At 44.5% G+C, this 19168-nt stretch overlaps 1 protein-coding gene across 4 annotated transcripts in view; it reads right to left on the reverse strand.

Moving 5' to 3' along the window:
* ARMC8 (armadillo repeat containing 8) overlaps positions 1–19168 on the reverse strand; it is a 311684-nt gene that overhangs the window by 218122 nt on the left and 74394 nt on the right. For all 4 annotated transcript variants that reach the window (XM_029606184.1, XM_029606183.1, XM_029606181.1 and 1 more), the window contains exon 7: positions 17088–17168. In XM_029606184.1, the coding sequence (XP_029462044.1) occupies positions 17088–17168 (81 nt within the window). The remainder of the gene's footprint in view (positions 1–17087; positions 17169–19168) is intronic.

The raw sequence follows: 19168 nt of genomic DNA on the forward strand, positions 1-19168 counted from the left end.
AGTTTCAGAATGGTTCTGCAACTTCTCATCTTTGTTAATATTGATTACTGTAACTCACTCTTACTTGGTTTACCTACCTCCACCATTCGTCCATTACAAATCCTACAAAGCACTGCAGCTAGAATTCTGACAGGGACCAAAAAGCATGACCATATTACTCCAATCCTTATATCTCCGCATTGGTTACCGGTTATCGAATACAATATAAACTTTTATGCATCCTACACAAAGTTATATATGGAGAACAAACTGACTGGCTCCATGCAGCAATCTGACTTCATACTCCACAACGCAATCTTCGCTCAGCCAATAAAGGTTTTCTGTCCATTCCTTCTGTACAATCACTTCTCCTATGTCAATTAAGAGAATGTGCACTATCTTTGGCAGGCCCCAAAACTTGGAATTCCTTACCCACAGAGTTAAGTCTCCAACCAAATTTAAAATTTTTTAGAAAGGAGGTGAACACATGGTTATTTTGGAAGGCCTATCAGGATGCAACATAGATTAAATCAAAGGAATAAAAGATTTCTTTTAATTATAATTCAGAATCAATGACTTTCTAGCTGTGTCAGTTTTATTTATATTCTAGGTTTTATTTAGATTTACTTATATTGTTGCTTTTATTGTCACTTTCAATTTTAGGCTTTTGCTTTGTTTTATTTTCATCTTTTAATTCTTTTATATATATATTGTATTGTATTATTAGCTCTTTATTTTATGCTTACAAATTATGTAAACCGTTGTGATGTTTCGCAAATAAAAGTATATAAAACTCATTAAATAAATAAATAAAATAAATAATAAATATATATACTGTATTTTCAGATTTATTTATTTATTTATTTGATGAGTTTTATATACCGTCATTCGGTAAAGCCATCACAACAGTTTACAAAAGCTCAAAATGCAGGATTTTTAACAATTGAGCAAAAAGGGATAACAGGAAGTATATTAAACAAAGGAGAGATATTCAATTGCAAAGATATTAACTGGCATTTGCACTACAGGTTGCACTAAGGGGTGCCCAAAGGGGAGGGCCCCTTTGGCGAGCGATGCGCAACGCCTGGTGGCAGGGCGCCTTTCAACGGTCGGAGCTGCCCCTGGTGATGTCGGGGGTGGGGGGGGGGGCAGGGCGTCCGATCGGGTCTTTCCCTCACATTGCAGTTCTGTTTTTTTTCCTTTTCCAGTTACAGGTGATATTTTTTTCTTCTCTTCTGTTCCCATGGTGATGGAGAAGTGCCGCAGGGCACCCAAAGGTGGTGGGTGGGCTGCCAGTTCGAGGGCGCCAGTGGCAGGGCACCTTTCAACGGTCGGAGCTGCCCCTGGTGACGGGGGGACGGGGCTTCCAATCGGGTCTCTCCCTCACATTACAGTTCTGGGGGTTTTTTTCCTTTTTCAGTTACAGGTGATATTTTTTTTCCTTCTCTTCTGTTCCCATGGCGATGGAGAAGTGCCGCAGGGCACCCAAAGGTGGTGGGTGGGTTGCCAGTTCGAGGGTGCCGGTGGCAGGACGCCTTTCAACAGTGAAAATGTTAAAACACTTGACTGGCTATTAAAGTTGCAAGGTATTTTGGAAAAGAACAAGATCTGTATTCTCTAAAGTGATGCAGAAATAAAAGGTCAGCAAACAGGTTGCAGATCTAGTTTTTCACTTTACTAATTTAAGGCCAAATTTTCAAAACCCAGCACGCATCGAAACAGGGGGGATACACACGTGGCAAGGCCGAGAGCACACCGAGCACATTTTCAAAATGGTCCGGCCATGCACAAATCTCACGGTACGTGCAGAAGTGCCAGGGTTTTGAAAAGGGATGGGGGCGGGATATGGGCGGGGGTCGGCCTCTCTAAGTGACCAACTATCCCAGTGGAGGGAGGAGCATCCTTAAAGGATGCGCATAATAGACGAATTGAGTCTAGTCTTAAACAAGCCTTTGACGCAGTAGCAATGACCTTACAGATTGCATCTTGTTGTGCTCTGGTGGCTCTTTTGTTACTTCTCTCTCAGGAGGTGGATGACTTAGGGGTGAATTCCAGAGCAGTTATGGACCCCGCTGTCACCATTTAGCAGACACAGGCTCTGATATAGTCCGTACTTCAGCCAGAAGAGTGGCCTCAGTGGTGGCGGCCAGACGACAGCTATGGCTGCGGAATTGATCAGCCAACGCAGCCTCCAAAGCTAATCTTTCAAAGATGCCCTTTAAAGGATCACTCCTATTCGGGAACAAGCTGCAAATGCTGGCCAGTAAGTGGGGTCAATCTCCAGCTCCATGGTTACCAGAAGATAAGAGGACGCAGTTACAACGTCCCTCGCCTATGAGGGGTCATTCCAGGGGTTCCCAGAGTTTTCGTTTCTACAGAAATTCGACATTTCAGAAATCTCAACCCCTTAGGAAGTCTCAGTCCTTTCGTATCCAACAGCCCAAGAGAGGGGCAGGTTCGGGTTCAGGCTCATCCCGAACCCCCCAATGAAATTTTACTGACCCACCCTCAGGACGAGGAGATAGGTGGTAGTCTGTCTCTTTTACCAACAGTGGGTCAAAATCACTTTGGACAAATGGGTACTGGAAGTCATACGAGAAGGATATGCGCTGGAATTCCACAGCACTCCTAGGGACATATTCATGTCTCCTTGCCACTCCCAGCACAAGATGACGCTTCTAAGACTCCTCAGGATCAGATTTGTGATCCCAGTATCTATGCCCCAGGAAAATAAAGGGTGTTATTCCAATTATTTTGTCATAACCAACAAGGAAGGTTCCTTTCGTCCCATCCTGGACCTCAAGAGTGTCAACTGTCACCTGCGAGTGACTCATTTTCGATTGGAGACCTTACACTCTGTGATAATGGCCATGCAATTGGGAGAGTTCCTAAGCTCCCTGGACCTATCCAAGGCCTACCTACATATTCCAATCCGACAAGAACACCAATGTTTCTTACGTTTTGCGATACTGGGTTGACATTATCAGTTTCGGGCGCTGCCCTTTGGCCTAGCCACTGCCCACCAAAACATTTTCCAAGATTATGGTGGTTGTGACGGCAGCGTTGAAGAAAGACGGGATCCTGGTACACCCATACTTGGACGATTGGCTGATCTGGGCCAAGCCCATAGAAGAGAACCTCCTGGTAACCAACAAGGTGATCTCCTTATTACAGGAACTCTGTTGGGTAGTAAACCTGGCCAAGAGCAGCCTCCAGCTTTCCCAGTCCTTGGACTATCTGGGAGTCCGGTTTGACACCAGGTGGGGCAAGGTCTTTCTTCCAACCTCACAGATACAGATGTGTCAGGTGCGTCAGTTGGTGAACACTGTTTGCCTGACGGTGTGGAGCTATCTCCAAGTCCTCGGTTTGATGGTGGCAACCCTAGAAGTAGTGTCGAGGGCGAGGGCATATGTGTCCACTTCAATGCTCTCTGCTATCACATTAGAACCCATAGTCTCAAGACTACGCGGTTCGTCTCCACTTAACGATAGAAGTCTGTTTTCGCCTCCAGTGGTAGTTGCAGGAACTGGCTGGTTCTCATGACAGATGTGAGTTTCTGGGGCTGGGGAGCTCACTGTCAGGAGCTGATAGCCCAGGGACATTGGACGGAAGATGCGGCCCTCTGGAACATCAATTGCCTGGAAGCCCAGGCAGTCAGATTGGCGTGTTTACAGTTCAGACACAGACTCCAGGGTCAAGTGGTCCACGTGACATCAGACAACGCAACGACAGTAGCCCACATCAACCACCAGGGAGGAACCAAGAGCCAGCAGGTGTCACAGGAGTTAGATCTCCTTATGGAGTGGGAGAAATACATCTACAGATGATCTCAGCCTCCCACATTGAGGGGAGAGACAACATCAGAGCAGACTTTCTAAGCAGGGAGAGTCTGGATCCAGGAGAGTAGGGGTTGTCAACCAAAGCATTTCAACTGGGAGCCCCCCATCAATCGACCTGCTGGCCACATCTCACAATGCAAAGGTTCCTCAATTCTTCAGTTGCAGAAGAGATCAATTGTCCCTTGGAATCGACGCTCTCATCCAGATCTGGCTGGAAGACGAGTTGCTATACACCTTTCCTCCGTGGCCCCTACTTGGCAGTGACATTCGCAGAATTGAATCCTTTTTATATTGTGGCACACCAGACACTGAGTTTATTTTGTTATGGCACACCATCCTGCTCCACCCCCATCGTACATCACTTTTCCTTCCCTTTCCAGACTGTACCCTGGCAACACCATCATCCCTCCAAGCTCCCTGGTATCAGTACCATCTTCCCTTCCCTCCCACACCCCCCACCCTGACATCAGCACCTAACATTTCCTCACTTCCTTGGCATCAGAACAGTTTTTGCTTCCCTTCCACCCACTTGGCATTTCTTCCTCCTCTACCAAGAGTGATTTCCAGCCAGCAAGAGGAATCCAACAAGCAGCTCTTCTTACATGCAGCCACTGCATCCTGTCTGCTTCCTTCCTTCTGAAGTCAGAACTATGTGGAAGCAGCGGATCTTGCGAGCCTACAGGGCCCTGTGCATTCTGACTTTAGAAGGAAGATGGCACAGGAGGAGGGAGCAGTAGCAAGTAAGGGACACTGCTTTCTGACTCCTCATGCTGACTGGAGGGAACCGGGTTCGCAGGAAAGAGAGCAAGGCTGCTGCCGGTAGTGGTGACTGTGATCTACCCTCAACTTCACTCTGCGGACAGCCAAAATTTCACGGCATAAGAGTTGGAAACCTCTATGCTAGGGGAGCTTCTTGGTCTTCTTCAGATACTGGATACTTGCATCAGCGACCCTTCCAGTTCACAACATACTTAATGTTCTATAGATGAGAATGTGGTGAAATTACCATATTGGGTAGGACCTGAATATCCACCAATCCTATATGGTGCAGTATATTCATGACTGTATTCAAAAACACTTTCTTACCTTCCACTGAGCAAGGCAACTACTATCCTCAATCACATCTTCCACCTACTTTGATCAGTCTGTGAATCCTTTAATTCTGTTTAACATACCTCCTCAGCCTCCATTGGAGGTAGATGCATGACATGGCTATGAGCTCGGAAGCCCAATTCCCCCTACCCCCAACGAGAGTGGGAACGACGTTGGTAAGGCGTGCTGAGCCCTGAGAGTCTTATCGAAAATCCCACTAATTGTCTCTGAACCAGAATGTTTATCTTCTCTTTTTTTTTTTTTTTTTTTTAATCTTACCTGGACTCAGCACTTACTGGCTGAGTACAGAGACAGTCTCTGGCAGTGAGGGGAGAGGGGTTTGGCCGTCACCGCCACGCTCAGCTTCCTGCACCTGCTGCCTTTCAGCTGCCTAAGCAGCAAAGTACACTCCAGGAACCAGCTACCTGACCAAGGCACACCTATGCGGGATCTCGGAAATCACCTCAGGAATTCTCAAACGGGGGAGGGACATTTAAGTATCCCTGCAGGAGAGCAGGGCTCAATTTTCTGAAATTTAAAATGTAGAATTTCTCCTTCCAAAAAGTACAACAATCCCATAGGGAGAGATACCTCCACCATCTGCTGGAGATGGAGAATACTGGAGGGCTGAGAGGTCATGGCAGAGGTATATGTACTTTACAGCCTTATTCTATCTCCATCTGCTGGCAGGAGAGCATAACCCATTGGTCCTGAGTCCATCTGGCTATACGCTAGGAAACGGCCTATTAGCAGATATGATGAATGCCATCACTCTAAAAGATTCTGGGCATACTTGGGACAGATGTGGAGTGCAGTGACAGAAAAAGGGTTGAGAGGCTGATCAAAGGCCTTGGCGGGTGGGGGGGGGGGGAGGAGGGGAGAACTGGTATTGAGTTGCATATGAACATTTTTAGGGAGCATTTACCCATAATGGATGAAACTCAACTAGACAAGACTTGATGGGCCATTTATCTACTGTCAGCTAAAAAGGCTAGATGGGAAAGAAAAGAAAGAGGAACCTAATTTGAAAGAAATTAAAAAAAAAAAGTTATACTGTTAAGAATATGATAAGCAAGTTTTTGTCCTGCCAATATCCTCAACCTTACCCTGGAAGCAATACTGCCATATGTGAGAGGGCAATTCAGTTTCTATTACCCCCATTCAAGTTTTATCTCTCTAGTTAGACTGCCACAAAGGGTATAATTAATGTTAATTCTAATGTGATATAGACAACTGATTTAAGAACATCAGGTCATATTTCAAATCCTAACAAATATGGCAATGTGTTAGTTCTGGCTAACAGGAATCAAATACATCATGATGAAAAAAAACTATTGCAAAACCTATAATACGATAGCATATTTTGCTATACCAATTTTATAGATTGTACAGCTCAAGTCTGCTGGAGCAGCTTTATCATTATTTTCAAAATAATAAAATGATTTTATAAGAACACAAGAACATAAGAAATTGCCATGCTGGGTCAGACCAAGGGTCCATCAAGTCCAGCATCCTGTTTCCAACAGAGGCCAAACCAGGCCACAAGAACCTGGCAATTACCCAAACACTAAGAAGATCCCATGCTACTGATGCAATTGATAGCAGTGGCTATTCCCTAAGTAAACTTGATTAATAGCCGTTAATGGACTTCTCCTCCAAGAACTTAACCAAACCTTTTTGGAACCCAGCTACACTAACTGCACTAACCACATCCTCTGGCAACAAATTCCAGAGTTTTATTGTGCGTTGAGTGAAAAAGAATTTTCTCCGATTACTCTTAAATGTGCTACTTGCTAACTTCATGGAATGCCCCCTAGTCCTTCTATTATTCGAAAGTGTAAATAACCGAGTCACATCTACTCGTTCAAGACCTCTCATGATCTTAAAGACCTCTATCATATCCCCCCTCAACCGTCTCTTCTCCAAGCTGAACAGCCCTAACCTCTTCAGCCTTTCCTCATAGGGAAGCTGTTCCATCTCCTTTATCATTTTGGTTGCCCTTCTCTGTACCTTCTCCATCGCAACTATATCTTTTTTGAGATGTGGCGACCAGAATTGTACACAGTATTCAAGGTGCGGTCTCACCATGGAGCAATATAAAGGCATTATGACATTTTCCGTTTTATTAACCATTCCCTTCCTAATAATTCCTAACATTCTATTTGCTTTTTTGACTGCTGCAGCACACTGAGCCGACGATTTTAAAGTATTATCCACTATGACGCCTAGATCTTTTTCCTGGGTGGTAGCTCCTAATATAGAACCTAACATCGTGTAACTACAGCAAGGGTTATTTTTCCCTATATGCAACACCTTTCACTTGTCCACATTAAATTTCATCTGCCATTTGGATGCCCAATCTTCCAGTCTTGCAAGGACCTCCTGTAATGTATCACAGTCTGCTTGTGATTTAACTACTCTGAATAATTTTGTATCAACTGCAAATTTGATAACCTCACTCGTGGTATTCCTTTCCAGATCATTTATATATATTGAAAAGCACCGGTCCAAGTACAGATCCCTGTGGACCTTCACTGTTTACCCTTTTCCACTGAGAAAATTGACCATTTAATCCTACTCTCTGTTTCCTGTCTTTTAACCAGTTTGTAATCCACGAAAGGACATCGCCTCCTATCCCATGACTTTTTAGTTTTCGTAGAAGCCTCTCATGAGGGACTTTGCCAAACGCCTTCTGAAAATCCAAATACACTATATCTACCGGTTCACCTTTATCCAAATGTTTATTAACCCCTTCAAAAAAATGAAGATTTGTTAGGCAAGACTTCCCTTGGGTAAATCCGTGTTGACTGTGTTCCATTAAATCATGTCTTTCTATATGCACTACGATTTTGATCTTGAGAATAGTTTCCACTATTTTTCCCGGCACTGATGTTAGGCTCACTGGTCTATAGTTACCCGGATCACCCCTGGAGCCTTTTTTAAATATTGGGGTTACATTGGCCACCCTCCAGTCTTCAGGTACAATGGATGATTTTAATGATAGGTTACAAATTTTAACTAATAGATCAGAAATTTCATTTTTGAGTTCCTTCAGTATCCTAGGATGCATACCATCCAGTCCAGGTGATTTGCTACTCTTTAGTTTGTCAATCTGGCCTATTACATCTTCCAGGTTCACAGTGATTTCGTTCAGTTCGTCTGACTCATCACCCCTGAAAACCATCTCCGGAACTGGTATCTCCCCAACATCCTCATTAGTAAACACGGAAGCAAAGAATTCATTTAGTTTTTCTGCAATGGCCTTATCTTCCCTAAGAGCCCCTTTAACCCCTCTGTCATCTAATGCAGCGGTTCTCAATCGGTGTGTCGCGACACACTAGTGTGTTGCCAAGCACCGGCTGCTGTGTCGCATGCTCCCGTTCTCTCCCGCTGCTCTTTCTTCCCTGCTGCTGTTGCCGCCGGGCTATCAACACGTTCAAGCCCAGTGGGAACGGCAGCAGTGCTAAAAGAAGCTGTGGCACTTGTGACTGGCCTTTTCTTCTTCCCGCGCCTGCCCCCCCGTGACCCGGAACAGGAAGTGATACGCGGTGCGCGGAAAGGAGAAAGAGCAGTGCCGCGTGATAAAGTAGCAGCGGCAGCTGCAGCATCGGCCCCCGAGCAATTGAAGCAGACGGTAATCGGGAAAGGAGAGAGCAGCATGAGCCTCCCGCAGCCGATGGGATTCTACTTTCTTGGCTTGCGGGGGTTGGAGGAGGAGGCTGCTGCAGCTACCATTTGTGCTCGGGGAGGGGCAGGGAAGAGGAAGTGAGTGAGAGAAAGAAGCAGCCAGCCTGCGTGTGATTGAGAGCATGTGTGTGAGTGAGAGTAACTGGTCAGAGAGCTGATGTGTGTATATGTGAGAGACAATGAAAGTGACTGCTCAAGGAGATGACTGATGTGTATGTGAGAGTGTGAGACATTAGTCAGGGAGGTGACTGATGTGTGTGTGTGTGTGTGAGAGAGAGAGAGAAAAAGCATTGAAGTGAGAAATCTGGGTATGTGAGAAAGCATGGGCGTAAGAAGCCTGCTGTTGTGGGGGGGGGGGGGGGGGGGAGGTTGGATGTGTGTTAAAGAAAGCATGGGAGTGAGAAGCCTGATTATGTAAGAGAGAGAGCATGGGAGTGGGAAGCCTGTGTGTGTGTGTGCATGCATGAGAGCGAGAGACTGGTTGGTAAGGGGACGGTGTGTATGAGAGAAAGAGACTGGTGTGTGTGAATATGAGAGAAAGAATGTGATTCAGGGAATGAGAAGCCTATGCAGTGGAGAGCGAGCATGGAAATGAGAGAGAGACTGGTGTGTGTGTGTGTGTATGTATGTGCGTGTAACAGAGAGAAAGTGATTATGGGAATGAGAAGCCTGTGCATGTGAAGAGAGTGAGCATGGGAGTGAGAAACCTGGGTGTGTGTGAGACACAGCATGTGAGGGAGAAACCTGTATATGTAAGACAGAACATGGAAGTGGGAAGCCTGTGTGTGTATGCATGAGAGAGATCAGGTGACTGGTGTGTGTGTGTGTGTGTGTGTGTGTGTGTGTGAGAAAGAAAATGATTATGGGAATGAGAAACCTGTGCATGTGAAGAGTGAGCATGGGAGTGAGAAACCTGGGTGTGTGTGAGAGACAGCATGGGAGTGAGAAGCCTGTATATCTGAAAGAACATGGGAGTGGGAAGCCTGTGTGTGTGTATGCATGAGAGAGATCAGGTGACTGGTGTGTGTTTGTGTGTGTGTGTGTAAGAGAAAGAAAGTGATTATGGGAATGAGAAGCCTGTGCATGTGGAGAGAACAAGCATGGGAGTGAGAGACTGGTGAGTGTGTGTGAAACAGAGAAAGTGATTATGAGAGTGAGAAGCCCGTATATGTAAGTAGAAACGGGAGTGGGAAGCCTGTGTGTGTGTATGGCATGAGAGAAACTGTTCAGGAAGGTGACTGGTGTGTGTGTCAAAGACTGTTTGGGAGATGATTGGTGTGTGAGAGACAGAAACTGGTCATGGGGGCATGACTGGTATGGTGTGTGTGTGTGAGAGACATGGGCATTAAGGAAGAGGACCATGAGTATAGAGCTTAGCTTCTACTGCTGCTTCTGGTGTGTACTACGGCCTGCATGGAAGAGGAGTAGGAGAGCTGCTGGAAGGGGTAAGTAAAGGTGGCTTTTTAAGTTTATTTTTCTTGATTGACTGCCATTTTAATTATTTAATATTATATGATGTGTCTGCTTTTTTTTTTAATATTTTATTGGTGTTTGGAGAATTTTTAATAGTTTTTATGAGTTTTTAAGTGTTGGATGTTATTCTGTTCATAGCTGTTTAGAAACATTTATTCTGCTTATTAGTATAGTTTTACAATTATTTCTGTGTGGGGATCTATAGCTGCTTGCTAGTTCTGTTTTCCTAATAAGAGGTGTATTGGTTTTTAAGGCCTGATTTAATATTTATAGTGTTGCCTTTTCATAGATAGGGTTGCTCCTGTTTGAGTGTATTCCATAATACAGGTGTAACTGTGTGCGGATTAGTTTATGTGCATTACTACAGATCCTGGGAGTATGTTAGGTCGGTTCTGTGTCTGTTACCGAGATGAGATATTTTACTAGCATATAAGAGTTTTATCAGTCTTATTTGTTGTGTTTTCTCAAGAGGACATGCATTGGTGGTAAACTGCTGTCTTTTCATAAGTAGGGCTATTGAGCCTGGAAGTAGAAGGAGTTTGAGTTGCTGTTACTGAGATGACACCAGAACCAGAATATCTTTTTTGTAGGGTGAGTTGTATGGGGAATGTCATAATTCTGCTTTACATCCATTATTGTGGGTCAGGGGGGTTCCCGTGGATGCAAACTGTACTTTTACATCTAGCCCCATGACGATCACGGGTCAGTGTGTCACGCATGTGAGAACCATCTGTCAGGTGTGTCCCGACAGAAAAAAGGTTGAGAACCACTGATCTAATGGTCCAACTGACTCCCTCACAGGTTTCTTGCTTTGGATATATTTTAAAGAGTTTTTATTATGAGTTTTTGCCTCTATGGCCAACTTCATTTCAAATTCTCTCTTCGCCTGTCTTATCAATGTTTTACACTTAACTTGACAATGCTTATGTTTTATCCTATTTTCTTCAGATGGATCCTTCTTCCAATTTTTGAAGGATGTTTTTTTGGCTAAAATAGCCTCTTTCACCTCACCTTTTAACCATGACGGTAATCGTTTTGCCTTCCTTCCACCTTTCTTAATGCATGGAATACATATGGACTGCGCCTCTAGGATTGTATTTTTAAACAATGTCCAAGCCTGTTGAACACTTTTAACCTTTGCAGCTGCACCTTTCAGTTTTTTCTATTTTCCTCATTTTATCAAAGTTTCCCTTTTGAAAGTTTAGTGTTAGAGCTGCAGATTTACTTATTGTCCCCCTTCCAGTTATTAGTTTAAATTTGATCATGTTATGATCACTGTTGCTAAGTGGCCCCACCACCATTACCTCTCTCACCAAATCCTGCATTCCACTAAGAATTAAATCTAAAATAGCTCCCTCTCTTGTTGATTCCTGAACCAATTGCTCCATGAAGCAATCATTTATTACATCCAGGAACTTTATGTCTCTAGCAAGTCCTGAAGTTACATTACCCAGTCAATATTGGGGTAATTGAAATCTCCCATTATTATTGCACTGCCAAATTGGTTTGCTTCCCTGATTTCTCTTAGCATTTCATCATCTGTCTGACCATTTTGTCCAGGTGGACAGTAGTATACTCCTATCACTATACTCTTACCCAACATACATGGGATTTCTACCCATATAGATTCTACTGAGCATTTAGTCTCTTGTATGTTCTTTATCCTGTTGGACTCTATTCCCTCCCGGACATAAAGTGCCACACCCCTGCCAAGTTGAACCTCCCTATCAATGCGATATAATTTGTACCCTGATACAGCACTGTCCCATTGGTTATCCTCCTTCCATCAAGTTTCCTTGATGCCAATTATGTCAACCTCATCATTTGCTGCTATACACTAACTCTCCCATCTTACTTCTTAGACTTCTGGCATTGGCATACAGACATTTCAAAGTGTGTTTTTTGTTTGTTTTAACAACCTGCTTTTCAGTTGTTTGGGATAATTCGGAAATCATTAGCTTTGGTGATTTTTTACATATAGGCATATGGAGTATGTTTGCTTTTAATGGGAACCTCTCTGTTGGGATGCCCTAACTCTCCTGTTTCATTAGTATCCTTCAAGGATACATTTCTCCGAACCATGCACTGCTGAGTGACTGTCAGCTGTAGGCAAAGGATAAGGAGATAAAAACCCAATGAGAAAGGAAAATTGGTTCTTACCTGCTAATTTTCATTTCATAAGTCCCACTCTAGTTCACAACTGTGGACATATTTAAACAAGGAAAATAGGGCAGTCTTCAGAAAAAAAATAAAAACAGGGAGGAACTCTGGACTGATCTATGGGACTTAAGGAACAAAAATTAGCAGGTAAACCAATTTTCCTTTCCTCTTTGTTCCTCAGATCAGTCCAGACAAATGGGATGTACCCATGCTCCCTTAAACTGGGTAGGAACCTAAAAGACCTGCTTGCAACACACTCTCACCAAACCCAGTGGAATACGTAGCTTGAACATCCAGCCTGTAGTACTTAGTAAGAGCATTCAGTGAAGACCAAGTTGCTACCCAACAGAACTCCTGTGGCAGGACCAACTGATACTTAGCTCAGGGACGCAGCCTGCGCCCTAGTAGAATAAGCCCACAGTTCCTCTGGGACTGTAAGCCCTTTGTTTATATAAGCTGAAGAGATCGCCTCTTTCAACCATCGGGAAATAGTCACCTTTGATGCCTTTTCTCCCTTGCTGCACTCAGCAAAGAGAACAAATAGATGATCTGTTCTCCAAAAATTATTGGTGACTTTCAAATAAGCAAAAGGATGCAACGCATATACAACAAATGAAGTTCTCAAGTAAGTAGGGCTGATGCTGCCAAATTCTCAAAGACAGGTAATTCTACCAACTGGCTCAGATGAAAGGTGGAAACTACCTTTGGCAAGAAAGAGGGAACTGTTTGGAGAGAGACCCCTCTTCCAAGAATTGGAGAAAAGGATCCCTACATGACAAAGCTTGCAGCTCACAGATGTGTCTTGCTGAACAAATAGCCACCAAAAAGACCATTTTCAACATGAGATCCAAGGAAGGCCTCTTCGAAGATTTCAAAGGGCGCCTTACACTAGGCCCATAGAACTAAATTAAGATTCTATGGGGGACATACCTGTTTCTATCAGAGGACGCAAGTGTCTCACTCCTTTTAGAAAATGAACTATGCCCGGTTGTGTCGCCAGGGAGGAACTATGAACTTTCCCCTCTGTAACGATCAAAGCTTCTATTTGTACCTAAAGGAAACTCAAAGCCAGACCCCTTTCTAGCTCCTTCTGCAAAAAGGACGAAATTCGAGGAATAGAAGTCTGAACAGGTGATACCCCCTGCTTGAGACACCTCTCCTCAAACACCCTCCAGACCCAAACATAAGCCAAGGAACTTCTTTGCCCAAAGAAAGTCGTAATAATCTCCTCTAAGTAGCCCTTCAACCTCAACTGCCTCTGCTCAAAAGCCAGGCCGCAAGACAAAAGCGAGCCTCCTGCTCCAAGATGACTGGGCCTTGATGAAGCAAGCCATAAAAATGCCAGAGATTCAATGGCCTATTCAGTACAAGATTTACCAGATCTGCAAACCTTGGTCTATGGGGCCACTCCAGAGCCACCAGAATCACCTGTGCGCAATGAGTTTCTCTACTCTGCAGTACCCTGACTATCAGTAGCCAAGGCAGAAACATGTATAGCACAGTCCTGCTCGGCTGGGAGAGAACAAGACGACATTCTGCTCCCAACTCTTGTTTGCGAATGAAGAATCCCCGATCTTTGGCATTTGCCATGGACACTATCAGAGCCATCTGAGGAACTCCCCATCTTGATCAAATAAGAGACATCACCTCACTGGATCCTAGAGAGTAGGAATTATCAAGCGTGTGCCTGCTGAGAAAATCTGCATGAACATTTTCCACCCTGGCTACATGGGATTCCGACAGACTCAACAAATTCTGCTCTGCCCAGCGAAACAACTCGTGGGTCTCTAGTGACACCATCTACCCTCTTGGTGCCTCCTTAGTAGTTGATGTTAGCCACTGCTGTTGCACTATCCAACAATACTCTCATTGCCTGATTGTGGATACATGACAAAAAAGCCAGCAATGCCAACTGAAATCACCCAGGTCTTAAGCCAGTTGATGGACCAGGATGTTTCTGCAGTTGACCAGTGCCCCTGTGCTGACGAAATCTGGCAAATGGTTCCCCATCCTGTCAGGCTGGCATCTATGGTCACCACCACCCAATCCAAGATTCCAGTCCTACCCCCTCTTCCAAATTGGCCCGTGAAAGCCACCAGGACAGACCTGATCTGACATCCCCAAAAAGAGGACACAAGTCCTGTTGGAAGATACCAATGCACCAGCAGCGCCTTCTGAAGTGGGCGCATATGCGCTAATGTCCAGGGAGCAAGATCTAAAGCCAATGCCATGGAACTAAAAATAATACCAGACCATGGGAGATCAAATCCAGAGGTTGCTTTGTCTTTGATCTTGCAACTTGAAGATGCTGGCTGAGGTCAGAAACACCTTGCCTACCCTGGTCTTGAATCAGGCCCCCAGGTATTTCAGTGTTTGGGATAGTACTAAATGGCTCTTTGCATAATTAACCACCCAACCTAGTGAATGCAGATTCTGAAACACCTTCTGGATAGATGGCAAAGCTCCTTTGATTTTGCTTGAACAAGTCAGCTATCCAGATATGGGTGGACCAAAATGCCCTCCCTGTGAAGGGCCGTCATCACAACTACCACTACTTTGGTGAACATGTGAGGCACCACTGAGAGACTAAAGGGAAGGGCCCTGAACTGAAAATGCACTCCTAGAACTGCAAATCTGAGGAACATTTGGTGCTCTTTCCGGGTGGGAATATGCAGATAAGCTTTGGTGAGATTGAGAAATGCCAAAAATTCCTCCTTTCTGACTGCCGTGATGACCAAACGCAAAGTTTCCATCCAAAACCAGGAAAAAAATTCACTTTCTTGAGGCCCAGGATGGGCCAATAGGTCTCTTCATTTTTTGGAACTATGAAGTAAATAGAATAACTTCTCGGATTCCATTCCCCCAGGGAACAGAAACTACCACCTCTCCAAGTTTAGCAGGCATTCCAAAGTGGAACAAACTGCAGCCACTTTGCTTCTGGAAGTGCAAGGGGAAACCATGAAGACCTCACATACTGGGCGCACAAACTCTAAGGTGTAACCATCTCTTATGAGGGTCAGGACCTCTGGTGTGACATTATCTTGGTCCACTTCGTAAGAGAGCCAGGCACCTTCCAACTTTCTCTATCGAAGAATGGACTAAGTGTGTTTTATTGTGAGCCTTTAGGAGTTCCAAAGCTCAATCCAGAGTTTTCCAGGACTGATTTACGGGTCCCCTGAAAGGACTGTGGCCTACTGGTGCTTTGCTGCTGTGAAGGGACCCCCCCTTACCTTTCCTATCCCACTGGGCCTCCTAGTACCTTTGTCTAATCAGGAAATTTTTCCCGTTTCCTTTCAGCTTATTCTCGACTATGGGAATAGGAGATAAAATGGTCATGGTTCCCACGCGGCACAGCAAAGCAGTACTGCTTGCCTCACCTGACCGAGGCACCTGCTTTTTGATCCCCGGCTTCCTGCTTTTAGCCAGGTTACCCAATCCACATTCCCTGCTGCCCATGCAGGATTCACAGAGCCCAGAAGACTGTAGTTTTCATCTACAAGCTCCACATCCCCTGCAACTCTTGCTGTGTTGAATGGGAACTACCATCGTGGAGCCGCACACGACTGCATTCACCCTTTCTGCAAACACGGTCCCCAGGGCAAAAATAGAGCTACTCACACAAGCTGACCCTTAGCCCTACCTCCTTCCAGAGAGGTCACCTTCTCCCTCCAGCACCAAACACGATGGGACTGCCTCAGCTGCAAATCTCCCAGTTGTCCTTTTTTTTTTTTTTTTTTTTAAAGAAACAGGATCCCCCCTGCCTACAACAATACTACAGACAAATACTTCCCTGATCCAATGCCAGGAACTTTTCAGGAGAGAGGTCAGGGAATGAGGAAGCCAGACCACTGGCTATCAAATACAGTCTACAAAGCCAAGGCATTGCCAGTCCATGGGTCACCAACTCGCTGCTTGCCTCTACACAATCAACAGGATGGCCCTTACACACAGCCTAACACTCCTGGGAGCAATTTGGCTGCATATTCTTCGAACTACCCTGTTTATAACTTGACTGCAGGGTTTTACACCCACAACCATCTGCTGGAGACAGAAAATACTGAGTAACTGCAGGTGGCACACTGGCTTAAGTACCACGGTTCAGAGAAGCTTTGGTTCTCTGTCTCCATCTGCTGGTTGGGGAGAAAAACCCACTCATTTGGACTGATCTGGGGGGTGAAGAGGAAAAATGCCTCATATTATCTCTTAGAAGCCAAGATGTCCAAAAAATCAATCTATTGGAGACTTAAAATCTTAAAAACGGCATTTTTAAAGGGCGTTTTTAAGATTTTAAGTCTCCAGTAAAGGATTGATTTTTTGGACATCTTGGCTTCTAATCCCCATTTTGTTGCCTCCACGGCTTTGTTAGACAACCTTCCTTGCTGCTTTCTTAACTCATATTATCTCTTTAAATTATGACTCAAAAAGATGAGCTCTGCATCCTTACACAATCTACCAGACTTTTCCATCCCTACTGTGACAAATTCTGACTACAGGGATTTATATACAGCATATTTATTGATGGTACAAAACTACCAGTGAATAATTGTACAGTATTCCTAACTGGTCAAGACATTTCCGTTTCTGTAGATTATTCAAGATCATGATTATAGCAACATAGTAAGAGGGCAGCAGAAAAACACCACCTGGCCCATCCAGTCTGCCCAGTTATTCCTGACCACACTGCCAATGTGATATCCCAGGTGCCAGCCATAAAGTGCAACCACTTATAAGCTCTCACTCCTTATACAAGATGGTTTTTGTCATCTTTTTCAACTGTGCTCCACTCTCCTGGGTAGCTGGTTTCAGAATACACACAAATGTAATAATTCAAACAATACAGTGGTTTTAATATCTTACTTTATAGGACAACGATGTTAGCAGGTGAGCAATATTCTGCACTGCTCCATGGTTAAACAAAATTGTTTGGTGGTCTGGAGCCTGTAAAACGACAGAGGATTTATTTCTTAAACAGGTATTGAAAAAGTAGCAAAAATTGTTTCTTTAACTCAGTTTTCTGCTTCTTTTCAACCTGAGACCTCCTCTAGAATAAAATGTGTTCCACCAAAACTCCTTCCCTTCTCTCGTCCCCAGTATTTTATCTGTTCTCTTCTATATCTAGAAGACTGTTCCTAAAGCTAAATAATATATACATTGTATAAGTTAATAAACAGAATTCTAACAGAGATAAAAGGGAAAAGGAGACATGTATGTTTTTAAACAGATGTGAACCTTGTAGTAGGATAGGAAAATTGGTTCTTACCTGCTAATTTTTGTTCCTGTAGTACCACAGACTCTTGGGTTTATGCATCCCTGCCAGCAGACGGAGACAGAGAAAGTTTAACTGACATTACTTTATAATCCCTGGTGCCACCTGCAGTTCCTCAGTATTGACCTGTACCCAAGCACAAAACACTTGCAAAACTCGTAAAAAACTTAAAACAAAAACTTTATGAACAAATCTGTATTCCATACATTGACAAATTTGCAGATTGTACCAAAAACTTACAGCCAAGAGGACTCTCCCCCTTCCGAGATCAGGCAGGTTCTGGACTGATTTGTGGTACTACAAGAACAAAAATTAGCAGGTAAGAACCAATTTTCCTTTCCCTGTATGTACCCAGATCAGTCCAGAGTCCTGGGATGTACCAAGGCTCCCTATTGAGAGAGTCCCGATCACAAGACACTTTCGCCAAACGACCGAGACTCCGAATCCCCAACATCCAGATGGTAGTGCCTTGCAAAGGTATGTAGCGACTTCCAAGTCTCCGCTTTACAAATATCCTGTGGGGAAACCAGCTGGGCCTCTGCCCATGAAGCCACCTGAGACAGAGTAGAGTGCGCCCTCAAACCTTCCGGTACCTGATGGCCTTTAAGAATGTATGCCAACCCAATAGCCTCTTTAAGCCACCTTGCAATGGTAGCCTTAGAGGGCTGGGTACCTTTCTTCGAACCACTCCATAAAATGAAAAGATGATCAGATCTCCTAAAATCATTTGTAACCTTGAGATACCTCAACAAAACCCTACGGATATCCAACAACCTAAGCTCCTGCGCATGAGGGGTTGAAGCACCCAAATCCAGAAAAGCAGGAAGCTCTACTGTCTGATTAACATGAAAAGTGGATACCACCTTCGGAAGAAATGAGGGTACCGTCTGCAAGGACACCCCTGAGTCCAAGATCTGAAGGAATGGACCGCGACAAGATAAAGCCTGCAACTCAGAGATTCTCCTCACAGAACAAATGGCTACTAAGAAGACAAACTTTAAAGTTAAATCCTTAAGCGTCACTCTGTGGAGAGGTTCAAAAGGAGCCTCACACAAACCCCTGAGAATTAGATTAAGATTCCAGGATAGACAAACTCTCCTTACCAGAGGGCACAGATTTTTAAGCCCCCCTAAGGAATCGAACCACATCAGGGTGAGAGGACAATGGGCAACCTTCAACTTTACCCCACAGACAAGCCAGGGCCACCACCTGAACTCTGATAGAATTGAAAGACAGGCCTTCAATCAAACCTTCTTGAAGGAAAGATAAAATCTGAGACACCGAAGATCCTAAGGCCTGTATGCCTTTGAATATACACCATGCTTCAAAGACTTTCCAGACTCGGACATAGGACAACAAAGTAGATACCCGTCTAGCATGTAGGAGAGTAGTAATGACCACCTCTGTTTACCTTTTTTGTTTCAAACGCCGCACCTCAAAAGCCAAGCCGCTAGACAAAAGCGACCTGCCTAATCTGAAAATATGGGACCCTGCCGAAGGTGGCGAGGAAGATGACTGAAGTGCAACGATCCATCCACTGCCATGTTGACCAGATCCATGAACCACGGCCAACATGGCCATTCCGGGGCTACCAACACCACTTCGCCTGGGTGCCTCTCTATCCGACACAACACCTTGCCTACCAGAGGCCAAGCGGGAAATACATAAAGCA

The sequence above is a fragment of the Rhinatrema bivittatum genome, chromosome 6, assembly GCF_901001135.1.
Source record: "Rhinatrema bivittatum chromosome 6, aRhiBiv1.1, whole genome shotgun sequence".
NCBI classification, from domain to species: domain Eukaryota; kingdom Metazoa; phylum Chordata; class Amphibia; order Gymnophiona; family Rhinatrematidae; genus Rhinatrema; species Rhinatrema bivittatum.